Raw genomic sequence first — 18172 nt, forward strand, 5'->3', positions numbered from 1 at the left:
AATACCTGGCCCTAGATAAGTCAGACATGCTACAGTGATTAACTTAGACTTTGCTTTTAGTCCAGCTCATGCTGAACTTTCAAGAGCTTTGTTACAGTCAGCAGAACCAAAGCTGATTTTTGTTACAAAATTCTTCTATTTACTTGATTTTTGTTTAGATACATCTTCAGAATCAGCAGTCATTCCCAACTGTTGCAGTAAACTAACCCCTTTCACTCCCTGCATTACTATAAGCAACTGGAAGGCAACTAGAGTCAGTTTTTCTTCAGATCTTCCTTTTTCCTGTTGTTGTTCAGCAACACCAGCTGACTAAGACACCAAACACAAGGCTAGCTACTGCACATGAACATCAGCATAGAACCCTGAACTGAGTACTGCAGGAAAAAAATCTCACCTTTAATTATTACTTTATCAAACCTCAAAAGAAAAACTGGATTTTAGGTATGTAAATCCACCTCAGATTTTCAAGGCTTTTCAGATTTCCTGAACATTGTGGCAACTTTGGCTTCAAGATTCTTTTGACTGTTACTCTATGTAATTAAAAGGGGGTTAAGAAAAGAAAAAACACATTGTGAACTTACGTTGAATGTGAATGAACTGCTTTGGTTGCTTAAACTCTCCTTTATACAAACGATTGTAATAGTTGACATTGCTCTCTGCTTCGGGAACTGGGATAACCATGCTCTCTTTCTTTTCTCGGAAAACTTGTTGTGCCGAGATAGCCCGTTGCAAATGGTGTTCCTGCAGGAGGAAAGTTAGAATTTGTTTATTTAGATACCAACATATACAAGTGCAGATTGCTGACTTGGAATCTGCTCTGAGGCTCCCTTCTTTCACAGAAATCCATGCAACCTGGTTTTGCCTATTCCAGGGACTATCATCTACCCATTCCCACACATCAACTGCTGAGGAGAAAAAAAAAAAAAAAAAGGAATGTTTGAACAGAAAAGAGACTTCTCTCCCCCATTTTGGGTTTCTGGGGTTCACTCACCACAATGAGCTCCAGCATCCATCCTGCCTCACAACACAAGGTACCAACACCATAAGCAGCAAACCAGCCCCTTTTGGCAACCTGGTTGCAAGGCAATCTAGCACACACACCTGCCTGGCACTCACACACTCTGTACTATACATTTGGTAAATTCTGTAAAGACTGGATTTTTCCTCTTCTAACTCTGCAGAACATCTTTTTTCAGGGCAATGTATAAAAGCAAATCTTTTGAATTATGTAATCAAAGTTATTTTGTAAGTGGTAGCCTCTTAAATATTAAGATCTTGCAGAAAGATCTTTTTGCAATTTCTGCAAAGTCAGAATACAACCACAAGTCAGTGACTGAAAGAGTAGAATTGAAAACCTCTTGTAGCAGATAAAATGACATTAAATCAAACTATCAGGCTCCCAAGTGAATGCTATTAAGACAAGCATGCAATCAAATACCTGGTGTGATCTGCCTGAGTTACCACACACTGAGTAATCCTGTCACTCCACCAATAAAACATGTCTTGTAGAGCTTCACAGAACTATGTAAATCGATTTAAAGAAAAATGGTTTATTCTCTTGCTGCCTTTTTTTAGTTGTTAATGCCCCTAGAGTTGCCTCCTGGCAGCACAGCACACACAAGAATCCCACCGAAATGCTGCCAGAAAGGACGTCTGCAGGTTATTTGTCCAGCCTCCCGCCCCGAGCCCATCATCACCACCTCTAAGATAGGTCAACCAGGACTTTGCCAAGCCCTGAAAACCATCGGTGACAGAGATCCCAGCCTGTATCCATGCCCAGTGTCTGTGCATCCCTGGGGAGGGACTGCAGACTTCTCCTAACACAGTTGTGAAGCTTTAGCTGGCCCTGTCCTCAAGTTTCTCAGCATCCACCTAGATGAAACCTCCACTGCTTGGCAAGCCACCATCATCCTCTACAATAGGAGGATCAGCAAATATACTCGCTGCACTTTTCCATGTCCTTTTTGGAAAGGAAGTGAAGTTGACCGGCTTGTAAACCCCAAATCTGCCCTTTTGCTTGCTTTTTCTGAAGTTGGACATAATGCCATTTTCTCCTGGTCACCACAAATCTCCCTCAGCCATGGAAGTTTTGATAGCTGTTAACTACTGGCCACACAGTCAAGCTTTTCCAGCAGCTTTTGGATCCCTTATCTTCATGGATTTCCTCCCTAAATGTCCAAAGGACCAAGAACATTTATATCTGTGTTATCTGCATCTTGTTTCCATCTTTTGTATTCTCTCTCCATGCATTTCAAGCTCCTTGTGATTCCATATCAGTGATCCACATCTCAGTGCAAAAGGTCCAACAGTCTGTTTCCACCATTCTTGATATTTGCAGAAGACATTAAAAGCTCCCTTCATGCTATCCTTAATCACTCTATAGGACAATCCACTTGTCTCTTCAAAAGATCTTATTAATCTAGATGATTTTTTCACAGCCTGATCTGTGCAGATCTGTGCTGTCTCCCCTACTTTGCTATTTAACTCTTCTCCCCCCACCCAAACAGTTTAAATTATGTAAATTATTTCTTCTTACACTTTAAATAAAAATGCAAACACAGTCTGTCAAGATGATAAGCATGCACACAAAACGCACCACTGAGCACGAATGTATAGATATGAGTCCACAGGGCATCAAGTAATTACTGGGATGTACCTAGCAGGTACAGTCCTGGTTGGAACCATGGGGACTTAAAGGCCTTTACTGGGCTCTCTTAATCCCTACTTTACTCCACGTAGTCAGGGTTTCCTTTTCCTCTTCTCATCCTTTTACCTTGATCAAAAATAATAGCTGTACCTCTATTTACTCACAGTCACAGTTCACGTTATCAGTTGCTCCTCTGCATGGCAGAATTACATGGAACTGACAACACTGTTTTAAAAGCATATATTTTATATAGCGAACATCTTTTTCTCCAACTTTCCCTGTTCACAGCCACCGTCCCAAACCATGCTGTGGTTTTTCCTTCCTGTACTTGCTATCTGTGGTGACATTATATTTTTAGAGGCCACAACATCTGAAAGAGTTGGCATTTTTTTTTTTAAATCAAATATATTATTCTAATTTGTTCAAATAAATTCCTTTCCACCTTTTTGCAGGACACACAATCCCACACAGTAAACTCAGGGTGCTGTATATAAGGATACTTGCAAACAAAAGAATTCCTACTCCATTTCCAGCTTGGTATTTTTATTCAGGTCAACATTGCTCAAGTCATAGTTCGGAAAATACTTAAAGACACAAAGCTCAGAGCTCGTTTAAAGACTGATTCATCACAGATTAAATCACTTCAACCAACATCCCATTGCTCCCCAAACAAAACAAACACTGACACTTTTCTAAAGTGACATTAAAACTGGCTCATATGGGAGACACAGAACCACACTGGCCTAAGTAATTAATAGATAAAAAAGGTTTGACATTTGGAAAAAGAAACAGAAGCAGACACATGGCAGTTGGGATGCAGAAGATCTTTTAGGCCTAAGCACAGCTCCACAGCTTGTTAGACAACGCAGATGAGTAATTTTGATCCTCCGTTTTTGTAACACTGTTAGTAAACCCACCAAGAGATCCTAAAGGAAAGCTGACAATAGGTCACTTTACTATAAAAAGCCCTCACACACAATAACTTTCAAACAAATAGAGGTATATCGAACAGTATTACTGTTACTCAGTAACTTCAAACCACAGGCAAATAAACCTTTTTTTTTTCCCCCCAAATTAGAATAAATCAAAAATCTTTCTACTGAACATGAAGTTAAGAGGAGGATATTTAAACACCCCAAACAGTTGAGTTTTACAGAGTACAGAATTCAAGTAAAACTCTTACGACCTTCACAAGAAAAAAATATCGAGAGCTCGATTAAAGCTGAAATATAATCCTTTTAAAAGCTTAAAGATAAATTTAGTGAATAATATAGAAATACAGCCCCTTATTTTTCCCCCTTATGGCTTTTAAATACACATATTGTGTTTTAAAGTGCATTCACCCCACAGTAAGAGAGATTTAAAAAAATATGAAATAATTGAACACAGAGAAAACAGTGATAGTAGCCTAGGAAATACATAATACGCTGCCATGGAGCATCTGTTAAAGAATTATTACCGCAAAATTTATATATATAAATCAAAACATAAACAAACCTTTCTCACTGAGCAGAGGTTTCCAAAATTAGTCTGCCCTATTTCACGCAAGCTGTTGCTTTAGCATAACACCAGTTTTGCCCTCCAGGTGCAAGGTTCACACACCTAGATGCGCGCTGGCTGCTCAGGTGCAACCCGACCAGAGCTGCGAGCGGGTCCCTGCGGTCGCTGACCGCGGTGAGTCCCATCGAGCTCCCCTGCGTGCAGGCAGCGTCAATCCACTCCCTGTGCCACTCTGGAGCTCCCAGCCATCACCACGGCCACTAACAACACAGCAGGCTGGGAATAAACCCCAGCTTCAGCCTGGGGAAGCCAGACACACACACACACACACCTATGAGGCCCGGCATGCTCTGGGCGCACACACTGCGGGCCTGGCTCAAGCTCAGGCCTCAGAAGCAAGATCCCTCTGCTGCCTGGTCCTTCCAGCCTGGTGATGCCAAAGATTTTAATGATCATTTTCCATCTGAAAATTTCTTCAGTATGATAACAGTTCAGCATTATAAAAAATGAAGTTAGAAGAATATTACCTAGTGACTTATTCATGAACATTAAGGGAAGTAGGTTTTTTTTTTTTTTAACCTAATAGAGTTACATTTACCCTGAAGAACAACACACTTGATCCTACAGATGGGTTTCCTTCTTTCCTTAACTCTACAGCCAGTCTACCCATTACTGTCCTTCAGTATGAAGCACTTATTTCAAGTAAATGGGCTAAGTTTTTGTATGTGTGTGTTTGGAGATCCCTATGCTTGAATGCCAGCTTCTTACTGAAAAGCTGCTCTTGGCCTTACTTATGAAATTGCAGCAGGCAATTCTGTATTGGGTTCAAACATCTGAGGAGAAGAAAGTTCAGAGCAAACTAACATTTCTGTCTCCTCCTTCATCCCGGAATATTCTGTAAGCAATGGTACATATACATATTTTTAAGTAAAATTATTTCAACATCTTTATTCACATTTTCCAATTTTGTAGTTTGTTGTTTTAATACACTTTTGCTATTATTAAGACTTTGTGGTAGGAAGTACCCAAGCACGCTGCTGTTTACTGTGACACTTTAGAAAAAAAAAAAAAAAAAAAAAGTTTTGTCAGTCCTTTCACAACAGAGTTTGAGGACACACAATTTAGATTAAAATTTGCAGTGCTGCAAATACTGCTAATGAAAGAAGTATCTGCTCTGATGTTACCAAGATACAAGCGAAACAAAACATACCACAATGTAGTTGATAAATTGATTCGCTCAGGAAGATAAGTGGTTTTAACTGTGTAGCACTCCACTAAAACTATTTAAAATCTGACGGGAAAAGAAAAAATCAATTTACTAACAGATTTATTTACTCAAAATGAACGATCTCTTGCATAGCCTAGAACCAGCCTTGCATTCTGCCTGCAATCCAGAACAGAACCCAAGCAAAGGAAAGAAGGAAGGGGAAAACTTCACCAAAGCCTGAATATAATATTAAGACATAGAAACTGTTAGTTGACATTTTTATATTTAATATGCAGACTAAGAAACAAAAGCTATAGAATTTCAATACAAAATGTGTACCACACTTGTCTTTTAATATCTCAACAATAGCTATCACAAAGCAAGTTTTAGGTAGTATCTGTCCACAGTACTAACAAAAAAAAACACCTTAGTGTCAGGAAGCCCTCAAAGTTCCTATTTTTCCCTATCTATAAAGATTTCCAAGATGGAAGCTCAAACACAGAGACCACCTTCTGTTTCCTCCTGTAGTTAACTCACTCAGTTCTTAACTGTCTCAAAAAAAAAAAAAAAAAAAAAAAAAAAGAGCAGCAATGTAATGTTATCCTCCTCTGCGCAGAGGGCCTTTATACTTTCTGCTCCCATGGGATTACTGGAAGAACTGTTCTCAAACTGACAACAGCTCATCAGCAAAATTCTCATCAGCAAAAAATATTTAGTGACTCCTGGACATGTAAATCTGTGCAGCAGGATTAAAACAATGGCCAATTATCTGCAGCATAGTTGACTTCTTGCTCTGGTGCAATCATAAGTAGAAGTGGATCTGAGCAGCTGAAAGGTTTATTAATCATTAAATAAAAAGTATGAGCAAGCAACAAAGATTCACATACTAAATTCAAGCTTATGCATTTGAAACAAAGCCATTTTTATACAACAAATTTCTCTCTACTAGCTGCACTAGAGGATTTTTCCTCTTAGAGAAGGAGACAGTATGGTGATCCCTCACTGTAAGTGGAGAGGACTCACAGAACCACCTCTCAATTTCACTTTTCGCTATACCATTTTTTCCAATATAATTCCTCTATTTCAAAAAACCCTCTGAATTAGGAGCATTCCTCCACTCGAATCAATCTGTTCCTCTGTTAAGACTCCTTGTAAACAATTATTAGCCCCAAATGTATCAAACCAGGCTCCCATTTTTAATAATCATAAAATCACTCCCCTCCCTCCAATCTTTCTTACTGCCACATGATGACACAAGAAAATAAATGGTGAATTAACGCCAGACTGCTACTACAAGCCACTCAATAAAGGCAGTGGCAGAAATCAAAACATGCTATGCTGCCCTAAAAATTCACAGAAGCCCTGTAACGGGTAAGACACCAATGAAGATGTACACACTTTTCAATTGCTTTCTCCCTTTCTTTCCGTTCTCAAGTGGCTATAATCTCACTAAGCAATGCTGGTGCTATCTAAATGCTGAGGAGAAAAAATTATTTATAGACAACTTTTCTGAAAATTTCCTAAGAATGCTGATGAAGGCTGAAAAGATACAACAGAAAGACCACAAAAAATAACTGGGCTCAATCCTTTGCGCAACACTTGGTGTCTAGATACAATAGGCTGACATAGGACCTGTGGATACACAAAGTCCAACAAGGACTAATACATGCAAAAACTTCCTTCATTTCCTCCCTGACAGTCTGACAAAAGTGTCCTTCCATCACCCTATGTAATAATGGACTCAAGATAATTGCAAGATGTCCCAGCAACTACCCTCCCCAATGCAGCAAGCAGCAATATGGCAACAAGCCATCTCTCATTCCTATAAATGTGACTCTACAAACACGTTAATGGCAGAAGTCATTGTTTACAAAATGGCAAAAAAAAAAAAATCCTAGAGTATTGCATTTCAAAACTACATTTAATTAGTCAAATATCCAAGCTGTCAAAACTCACTTTGAAGTTCCATTTACTGAAGTTATTAAAAATTCCCTTTGGATAGACTGAATATGGCACTTTGTGAAAAATACTTTTTTTCCTGAAGAGCAGGGTACTTTGTTCTGAGATGCCTTTTGACAGCATTTTAAGAGAAAACTGTTACAAATGGTGTAATAACTAATTAAAAAAAAAGTAGCTATCATCATCTAGCTATCTAGCTCCACTTAATACATTTTTATCATTCATTATGTAGCAAATGCAGTTTGTGTACACAGAAGAGATTACTGAACTACCTTTCAGGAATTCCTTTTTATTTTCTTGTTTCAATTAATGTAACTTGATTTTCCCAAATCAGGCAGAACTGAGATAGAAAGATACATGCTTACATACATAAATTCTCCCCCTCAATTTTTATGTAATTAACCCTGCAGTGGCTAAGAAGTCAGGGGCTGAAACACCCCACGCAGAAGGCTACCTGCTCTACACATTTGTCAGACGTGACTGGTAGCAAAGCAACTGTGGTACCTTTTTGTCAAAGATCTCATCTTGAATCTAAGTGCATAAAAATGCGCTGCTGTTAAGTGAAACACCTGCATTACCAAAATAATAGTAATTTACTGTGATCAAGAGAGAACTTGCTGGCTTTGCAATGAAGCTACCAAGAGTTTAGATGCCAGACTCTCAGGGATGGACTTTCTTGGAGAGTTTCAGACATAACTTTGGAGTTCACGAACAAGGCAGTAGCAGTACCTCTCTCCTACACGGCTATTAAGTCTTTCCATGTGTGTTTGGGCATATGATGCGTGCATGCATGTGTATATATGTGCCGGGGGGATAAGACCTCTCCGCCCACCCTTTTTGTTTGAGGAATAAATTTACAAAGCACTTATCATACAAAAGCAAAATTGGAAGCATACACACTGATACCAGGGTGTTTCTACTTTATGGAGCTTAAGACAAGTATCCTCAAAGTTATGAAAACCAGAGATGAACATAAAAATGCCCCTCCCATTACAAGAGGTCAACTCAGAAAAAAAAAGTCTAAAAAAAGACACTCTTAATCCGACCACTAGATATCACTGCTAGACAGCCAGTATTTTACTTTCGTTTAAGGTTCACACACGCAAATCACATAGAATTGGTGCTTCAAAGCAGAAAAAAGTATTTAGCAACACAGGTTGGTTATTTTAGCTTTTTCCATTTGCATGGCTGAGACTTGCACTTTATTACTATTTGACTGAATGACAAATTAAAATACAAACAGTTGGAAAAAAAAGGCATAAAAAATAAAATGTTGGTTTTAAGAAAGGACTAGATCGCATATGGCATTCTCTCCTTTTGCCTTAAAGGATTAGGTATTTTATCAGAACAAATGCAAATTAGGCATGTAACTAATTACCACTGACTGCCATTAAAACTGCACCAACACAGGTCATAAAAATCTGAACTCAAGATTCTTTTTCCTGCGAACTTGCCCCTTCTGCTCCTTTACATTTAGGACAATTCTGCTGAGTACAGAAAAAATATTTTAAACTGATACCTGGACTAACACTAAAAGGTGATTATTATTTAGCTAAATAACATATTTTGGAAATTAATCAAAATCAAGATTTAAAAATAACACGATAGAGCACTGCATTTCTTTTTTGACTCAGAACTATTCCAAACAGAACATAAAATTATGACACTCTATACCAATACTACTTTTGGTTTCATCAAGTGATGATCTCCTTTTCTTGCTCCCTCCGCAGGCTGGTTCAATTCTTCTCTAATCTGTTAAACATTTCAGCTCTACAATTTGCCTTGACCAACAACTGTTTCCGTGACACCTAATATTCAACTGTAATTTTACTTATGTAAATATTTAATGTGTTCTTTATCTTTGAAAAAGTTGAATGGCTAGACAAATATGCTAAGGCACGAAACTATTCAGATAAGCATAAATAAGGCATAGTATGTTAGCTTTCCTGACAAACTCAATTACAAATAGCCTTTGAATAGTTAGTAGCTGAAGTGGTCTTTCTTGCAAAAAATAACTGATACCAAGATGAACATAAGCAAATGTAACGTTTGTTAATTTGAACAAATAAATTAGAACATTTTAACTGACATAATCAATACAAAAGCTTTATGAAGCTGACTCAATTCTGCCGAACGGGAGCAACATGAAGCACCATGTAATTGAAAACCCTACTGAGCTGCCCGAGATATTTCTTTCCAGAGTAATCTTAAATTGAAGGAAAAGCAAAAATTACTACACACACTTGAGAAGTTCTAGAGATGACAGAGTGCGTAAACAGGGAAACATTTTAAAGGATTCTGAGATGTAGCTAACCTTTCCTCCTGGCATTTCACCTCATCCTGAGGAACAGTACCTACAAAGGAAAACCGCTGCCTAAGGAGTAGAGGTGCGAATCTGCCCTGACCTCCATGCACTAAAGCTTCCAGTGCTCTCTAGTAAGGATTCAGGCACCTCATCCAGTTAAGGCAGATTTCACAGACCTGGGTTAACTGGCCCTACACACACTGCTCCAGCCTGCAGCAAAACACGGCTTTATCTAAACCGTAGTTGTAAGATAAGAGCTCGCATCCATCTAACCCGAGCACGACACGGACAGGGCGGTCCCCCATTCCTCCATTCCCAATGCTTGCCCTTTACGATGCCATTGAGGATGCTTCTACTTCCCACTCTCCAAGCAAGTTGGCCAGGATTTAGGAAAGCACAAACAAGAGTAACTATAACGGATAAGAAAGACAAAAGCCATCCCATGGCTGCTAGCACAGACCACAGCTAGACTGGCTCAGCTGTTCTAGAAGTCCCTTGGTCACAGATTAGCTAGTAAGTGTTAATGTGCTAAGCTCTAAAAACCGAGCATGGGTTTGAGTCTTAGCAGCAACCTTCACAGCATTTGGGTTCATTCACATAACAACACTCAGAGGAAATTCAAACAAAACCTACTCAAATTAACAACTCACCAGTTAACATGCCAGTTAAGTCACTCGCCAATTTTACCGACTGGTTCAAAATTCCACAGAGAAATTTTCGTCCCCACTGCCCTGTCAAGTTCAGGCAGTCCAAACAACTTTAAGGGCAAAATATTCTTAGCAAATAGAGTATTACAGAATACAAGTGGTGCACTGACAGAAAACTTTCTGCCCACAAAAATATTTTGCAGGTGAATGCAAAGGAAGGATAGAGGATGACAGCTGAAAAGTGAAATAATTGCTAGGAAATGGAGTTTAAAAGTGCACTTGTGAGGAGGGCACAGCATGATACAGCAGGTCTCAAAGGGAGGGAGAAAAGTGCAGAACCTGAATGCAGGGAAAGAAGTCTCAAAAATAAAGTTAAAGTTGAAAATTCTATGAGTAAAGCATCCCATCATCGAGAGGATTTGGGGCAAAACTACAATGCAGCATTATGTCATCACCCGCTTCCATCCAGCAGCCTCAGAACATGCACAAAAATGCTAAAGGTGCTGAAAAAGTAAACTTCTAATGGGAGCAACAGGGTTTTTGTCCTCTCATAGAGCCATTTCATTCCTATAAAATGAAAGTCATTTCTTTCCTAAGGGTAGTCCATTGTCCTGAGTACGCTTCGCTTTGCATGAAAGTGCTGTTTTTTGAGGTTCTGCACTTTTACAGTCATAAGAAAATTTCTCATGGGAGGATTTTTAATTTACAGAATATTCACACACTTTAACTTCAACTCTCCTCTGTTTATCCTTCATTTTTCCCTCTGCTGTCCTGACTTCTTCCCCGAAGAACAAAGTCCCTCATTTGTAAGCAACTTTGAGGGTTAACTACAGGTCATGAATGTATTTCCAACACACAAATCTCTCAAATCAGAACTGGCTCTGTAACAGTGAGTCCACACAAGAGGTCTTATTATTTGCACAGCTCCCATTTGCTCTAATATTCCTGAGCTACATGCTATTCTTCCAAGCAAATGTGCATCTTTAAAGTTTATCTCATAAGTGACATTTACTTAATCATTTACTAATAAACTCAACTGTTTTAAATTTGACAATATTCAAATATAACTGAGCTTTTAGGGTACTATCCAAAGTCATTAATGAGACAGGTGCTGATTGCTTTTTCTAAAGAGTTTAAACCAGTGAAAAAACATGCCAACATCCACATTTAGATAACAGTTTTATATTTAAATAATAAACACACACACACTGTGTATATATAGAGTGCACATATATATCTTACTACATGTATAGTAAGAACTTTGCTGTTGCAATTGCATAACTGCTTGGAAGGCTAGCTGGTCCGTTTTCTGTCCATTCAGAGCCCTCCCTCAGGGGAGGCACATGTTTACTATAGAAGACTCTATACCATTACTGTAAGACTGTACTTTTAAGCAGCGTAACACTACTACATATGGTGTCTGCTCCATGGTGCGTATAAATATATATACACACAGGTTTGCTAAGAAATGAATAGAAAAAGCAGCCTATCTCTTCATGCAAAAAAGGTACTTGAGCAGCAGCTTGAAAGGATAATACCTAGCATTTCTGTTCAAACAGGAGCAGAACACTTAACACTCGGATGGAAGTGCAAACAACATTCCCAGAGCTCTCTTCCCTCTTTGGGATGGGAAGGGACAGCAATGGTATGGAGTGGGGAGATCATAGTTTCACAAGCTCAGCTGTGAGAAAAGTGCTATATAAAATGGATTCTTTGCTTAGTTACTTCAACATAAATTTATTACAGCATTTCTCCTACAATGTTCATTAACACACTACCCATCTTTCTTCCAGCACTTTTAAAAACAAAATCTGAGTGCCTCAGAAGGCAACAAGTAGCTATTTTCAATCAACATCTTAATACTTCATTGTATTTCTTGAAGCCGCTTGTTTAAAGTATTACATTAACAGCAGAACTAGCAACAGAACCTAGTTTCTCTATAAAAGGTACCACCGTCATTATGAAGTTAAAGCTATCTAAGTATTTCAAGGCACCTGCTAGTTAAATTAATTAGCACAAATAATTATTGTTAAGTTGTGAAAAGAGGGGGAAGGAAAAAACAAAATAAAATGAAAGCAATCACCTTCAATACTTCCAGATACAAAACAGCTTTAAAAGAGTTATGCTTCCCAGCAAGATGTCAGTGTTTCAAGAGGGGAAAGACCCAAGGAGGAGGACAGACACCGTTAGCTGACCTCCAAAGGCAGATTTCATTGCAGAAAACAAGTCAGCAGCAGGGAAGCAATCAACACACCTCCAAGGAGCAGAATACATATGAAACACAAGGCTACTGGCTTTCATACTGGAAGTAACTGTGAGCAACGCCATTTCCTTTCACTTAGGAATGACCCTGTCTCTTAATATTTAACTGTACAAAAAATACATAAGCTGGAAAATGTGCATGTAAGACTTTAAACACAAGCAGAAAAGCCAAAAAGCTTGACTGCCTGGTTTCTCCTGGTTCAGTAATTCGCTTTTTGGAACTCCTGGCTATAAGCAAATCCGAGTGTATTTTCTCTCCGGTGCTGTTCACTACAGCACTACTACCAGCTGGAAACGTGATCATTTCAGAACTGAACTAGACCAGAGTGCCGCTGAAGTCTCCAACCAATGTGCTTATTCTCACACGTGAAGGACAAAACCAGTCCATGAAAAATTGAAAGGTTTCTACTCATTCATTTTGCAACAACAAAACAACAAAAAAAAGTCAGAGAAGAACTGCCCAGATGTAAAAATAAACTCAAGAGAATATGACAGTAAGATGGAGTCAAAATTACATGCTTAAAAAAAAAAAAAAAGGCACCACCAGAAAAATAAAATTAGCAATCACCTTTATGCATACATACATATATATTTAAGTGCTCCTGACTGAACTCTTCCAGTTTATTGTATCAGCAAAAATACTCAGCATGGTACTCTGTATCAGCAGAAGAATTCAAGCAAAAGTGGCATTTGTGCAAAATTAATGCTTCCTGCTTTAAACGGAGAAGCAGTGTGGTATTTTAGAAGCATCACCAGCCCCACAATGCCTGGACAGCCAAATAGTGAATTCAAGTTTCCAGTGTCACAATGGAAACACAATGAACTAAGGAATGGAGAAAAAGTGAGTGCAGAAGACAAAGAAAGGCAAGAAGAAAAAAATTCAATTTACTATTTCCAGACTTTCAAAACACAAAAAAATTGAACACTACATTAAATGACTGACAGATCATCCCAAGGTGATTACTCCAGGACTGAGAACAAAATTCACTCCTTTTTATTCTTACTCAGTCAGCATTTTAATAACCATAACAATGTCCTTATTTCATGTCAAACCTATCTATAAATAATATGTTCAAAGAGGAATTTTGAAGTGTCCCTCCAGGGAGCTCTAATAGAAAATAGGGGATTTCTGTATCTGACATTTCTGACTACCACCGTGCTTTTAACTTTGGAAAAACTCGCAGAAAGTTAAATCCATCTCTGAAATCCCTCAGGCTGAATCTGTCTCATTATTTAACGTTTCCCACCCTAAAAAGCACAACTCAACAGTAATATGTTTTAAATTAAAAATAAAAAATAAAATAGAGATACTCACGGGATAAGCAACAGACCCAATACCTTATATATTCTGCAATTTTCCCCTTCCTACAGCAACGATTTGTTAACATTATCTGTAATAGCCAACATAAAATATTCCTGCTTTAAAACTAATAAAGGTACATCTTCCTACTTCTGTTTAATTGTGACTCTCCTTTTATATGAAATAAAGGCAAACCACCCCCTCACCCCCCCAAAAAACCCAACAAACAAAAAAGCTTTTCCTGAGGTTTAATTTTGGTTAAATTATAAACGCTTGCTAACATAAACATACTACATAGTGGAGGCTTCATTTCACAACTGGAATCTCCAAGCGAATTACAACACAAAAATGAGTTGCTGATCTGATCTCAAAAAGGTTGTGTGAGTGCATGCAAATCCCCAAGACACTGAAATGAGAAAAAAAATCAAGAATAATAATCAAATAAAAAAATAAAATTATAAAGATGCTCACCCTCACACTTATCAGTAGTGTTCTTTGTAATAGGGTGACTGGTGTTTTATATTGTGCTTCTCAGACAGTGACTGTATGACATTTTAACGGAAATAATCGTAGTAGTAGCATAAGAAATTGGTGACAGAGTGCCCCAAACTTCAAACATTTCCATGTTCCAAAGACACTACTGTTACTTAAAAAAAGAATTTTATTACCAAAACTAAATTTCATTAGAGACAAGTGGATTAAAATTTGTGTTTTTGTATATACTAAATATGAATGGCGAACAGAGCAGCTCATACACCTATCAAGACTGGGTTGTAAAGAACAGCAGGCCAGATGCACTGACCAACCATAGCCATCTTAAAACTTGTAAACACACAGCTATTTCCAGGTAGAACCCAGACATGGAAGATAACATCCAACCATACGATTCACTGAACCACAAGATCCTTCTGACTTCCCCGAGGGTTCCCAGGGACACAGCGGCACACCAAGGACAGAGGAAAATTGGGGCCACAATAACACGAACTTTGCGTCTTTGCACAGCAGGTTTAAGTCGTAAGCTTACCCTAACAGTTAGCTACCCTAACAGTTCAGCTTGCTCTTAAAAGACACATTCCTGGCAGAAGTTTGAGTTTTCCTGAGGTCCTGAGACACCTAAGTAATTAAGATATCTGCAAAAAATGTGTGTATATACCCACCCTGCCCGAGTCCCTCACAAAATAGACCAGATCACATTTTAGTAACACTTAAAATGATAAAAGCTGTTTAGAGTGAAATATCCATCTACAACAGCCTTTCGCAGAGTGCTTTATATGACACTAACAAAAAACTACATCAAAAATTATTTGTGCGGCACAGGGAAAGGCTCATCCCCAAAGTGAAATTGTCATTAGGTAGCAATAATAGAAACAATCTATTAGAGTTAATGCTCCTGTTTGGCTGATGCATCTAGCATTCTGCTTATGTATTGCTCCAATGACCACTTTGTTTTGATATTAGGGCTAAATGAGTCAAATGCAGACCCATTTCAGCGCGGAATAAAACCCCTCAATGTTACAAGAGAAACATTTTAGTACAACACTATGGCAGTTCTATTAAAGTGCAATTCTGATCCTCTTCACAATCATTTAAACAGCCCAAAAGCTGCTGGCTTGCTTTAACTCTTAGAGAAGTTTTCCATCAACAAATCTAAAACACGATTTATTAAGAAAATACTCTTTAAAAAAATGCATGCTTTTTAAATATCAAATGCTAATAGAGAAATGCAATGTAGAGTCCACTGAAATCTAAGAAAATCAAATTATACTCCCCACCCACATACACACAAGATTGCTTCATCAATACCACAACAGTGTGCACTTAAAAGACACTCGCAGATTCTGGGACAAATTCACTCTTTTCTAGTTTTGTTCGCTGTGTATGACTGACTGCACCACAACGAGATAAGCAGCGGAGGAAACCAAAGGTGGGAGAGAGAAGGACTTGGTTTGATATCGATAGCCAAGTGGGAAAACCAATGGGAAAGGCACGAAGCTTCCTCTGACAGCTGCGACCTCCGAAAAGCCAATCCACAGGCACAGAGGTTTGGCTGAGGCGGAGACAGGGATTCATTGAAGAAATTCTTGAGGGTGCCTTTACTATCAGCTCTACATGCAAGCACAGACACAACAAGCAACAGCCTAAGTCTACGCTAGACACAACTCCAATCAGCACAAGAGCCAGATTAAGAAAAAAAATATATATAAAAAAATACAACAGCACGTGCAAACAACAGAGTTGTGGGCACGCGTTTTCAAAGTGCTGACCAAATGCTTCGAAAACACCAAGAAACTTCACCTGAAGGGGACTAAACTTTCTCCCTATCGCACTAGAGAGTGGAGATAAAGTATCACGTTTGCATTTTTAAAGCAAGCCGTTCAATCAAAAATAATACGCAAGAGTAATAAAAACAGGAATGTAAACGCCTAAAAGGGCAGCAGCCAGTGCAAGCGCGCCTGGCTGGTGCGCCTGACAGCTGGCGCGCACGCTGCAGCAGGAAGCGCTGTTATTTATTTATTTATTGAAAGTGGGGGTGGGAAGCGCTTTTATGAAACCCACACGCGCGTCCGAGCAGCCGCCGCGGGCGGCGGCCGCCCGGCTCGGCCTCCGGCGCCCTCCGGGGCGGCGCGGCGGCCTCCCCCGCGCACCGCGCCGCCCAGCGAAGCACTCGCGAGCCGGGACGCGGAGAAGATGGCGGAGCAGGGCCCCGCTTACGGCGCCGGGCAGCCGCTCGCGCTGCGCTCTTTGCGCAGCGCCCCGCAGGCAGCGCGCGGCGGCGCGGCGGGCCGCGTGCGTAGCGCGCTTGGTGAATAGCGGCGGCCTCTTTCCCGTGAGGAGGGGAAGGGGGGGGGGCGCGCCTGGTAAACAATGGTGCCCCCCCGGCGCGGCTCCCTTACCGATTCCTCCTCCTTCTCCATGCCCGTGGGCATCTGCGGCACGGCGCGGTTGATGGAGACGCAGTCGTTGAGGTCGGGCATGTCCTTGCCGCGGTAGATGGGCAGCGGTTTGGCGGCGTCTAGCGCCCGGGCTCGGAAGGAGAGTTTGCTCATTGTCTCCCCCTCACAATAACAGCCCGGGGCCGGGCGGGCGGGCGAGGGGGGGGAGGCCCCCTCACTGCGGCCGCGCCGCCGCCGCCTGCCAGCCGCTCGCCGAGCCGGCCCGCAACACCATGGAGGGTCCCCGCCGCCCCGGCTCAGCTCCCCGCGGGGCCGCCCGCAGCTCACGGCGCGCGCCCCGCCGCGCTCAGATCCGCGCCGGCCCCGCTCGATCCGCTCCCTGCGCCATGGCCAACATGGCGGACATTAACCAAAGCGGCCAGCGATCCCGGCAGCCAACGCGAGAGCTCGGAGCGGCGGCGGACGCGGGGGGGGCGGGAGGGAGGGAGGAAGGAGGAGGGGGGGGGCGCGGTGCGCGCGCACCGCGGGCGGGCGGCGATGGCGGCGCCGGGAGGGCAGCGCGGCCGGGGCGGGATGCGCCGGGGCGCCGCCGGGGCCTGGGTGCGCGTTTGGCTCTGGGGAGGGAGGAAGCCCGCTGTGCTCCCCCCGCCTAGTCCGTTCTTCCCCCCCCCGCTTTGGGATGGAGCGCGCCGGCAGCGGCGGGTGGGCGCCCGCGCGCGCGCCGGCCGTTGGGAGCCGTTAGGAGCCGTTAGGGCCGTTAAACGGCGCCGCTTCCTCACGGAGCCTGCGAGCCCCGCGGCCGCCCCCGCCTCGGCCAGGGCATTGGCACCCCGGGCATTTTCTCCCCGAAACGCTCGGCCCGAAGAAGGGCTCGTCACGGAGCCGCGCGGCATCCGCGAGCCGGCGGGACGCGCCGTGCGCTCGCGTTAAGGCGCTTTTCAGCGTGTCCCCAACCTCTCGCCGCGAGGAGGTGTCCCCATCCTCCGGGGACCGCCTCGGGGGCCTCCCCAGCAGCGCCGCTGTCAGCCGTGGGCAGCAGCAAAACTTCACGCCGCTGTGTATTTTCTTTCCTAACTCGGGGTTATTCAGGCTCGTTTTGCGGGAGGATTAAAACTTGGCTAGTGAGTTTTCACACGGGTTGCCAGAAGGTAACTGGGTGGTGCGGAGCCCCCCTCAGGTGTGCGACGCGTGAGGAGACGGGTCGCTGCAGCCACGCGTGTCCCGCTGAGCGCGGCAGCCGCGGAGCTGCAGCCTGAGCCGGGAAAGGGAGACGCTCCAGAGGATGCAGAATGCAGAGCTTTGCATGTATGAAAATTTGTACCGAATTTGTCTGAAGTTCCTTAAACGTCACTCCTCTGTGCATTGTATGTGCTGGCACTCCTCTGCTATCAGAATGCCCCGTTCCTCTATGGTTTAGCATACTTTCATAGTGCACTAAAATGACCAAGAGC

At 41.8% G+C, this 18172-nt stretch overlaps 1 protein-coding gene across 2 annotated transcripts in view; it reads right to left on the reverse strand.

The window, feature by feature from the left end:
- Positions 1-17156, reverse strand: part of EPC2 (enhancer of polycomb 2) — a 43443-nt gene extending 26287 nt beyond the window's left edge. Inside the window, exons 1-2 of one of the 2 annotated variants that reach the window (XM_088529157.1) lie at positions 16722-17156; positions 582-741 (exon numbers count right to left, since the gene is read on the reverse strand). In XM_088529157.1, coding sequence (XP_088385283.1) covers positions 582-741; positions 16722-16874 — 313 coding nt within the window. In that variant the 5' untranslated portion in view covers positions 16875-17156. The remainder of the gene's footprint in view (positions 1-581; positions 742-16721) is intronic. The other variant, XM_088529158.1, reaches the window with a different exon arrangement.
- Positions 17157-18172: the final 1016 nt, after the last annotated feature.

This window comes from Tinamus guttatus, unplaced genomic scaffold, assembly GCF_059628265.1.
Source record: "Tinamus guttatus ecotype Peru unplaced genomic scaffold, ASM5962826v1 Tinamus_guttatus_pri_ptg000325l, whole genome shotgun sequence".
Taxonomy (NCBI): Eukaryota; Metazoa; Chordata; class Aves; order Tinamiformes; family Tinamidae; genus Tinamus; species Tinamus guttatus.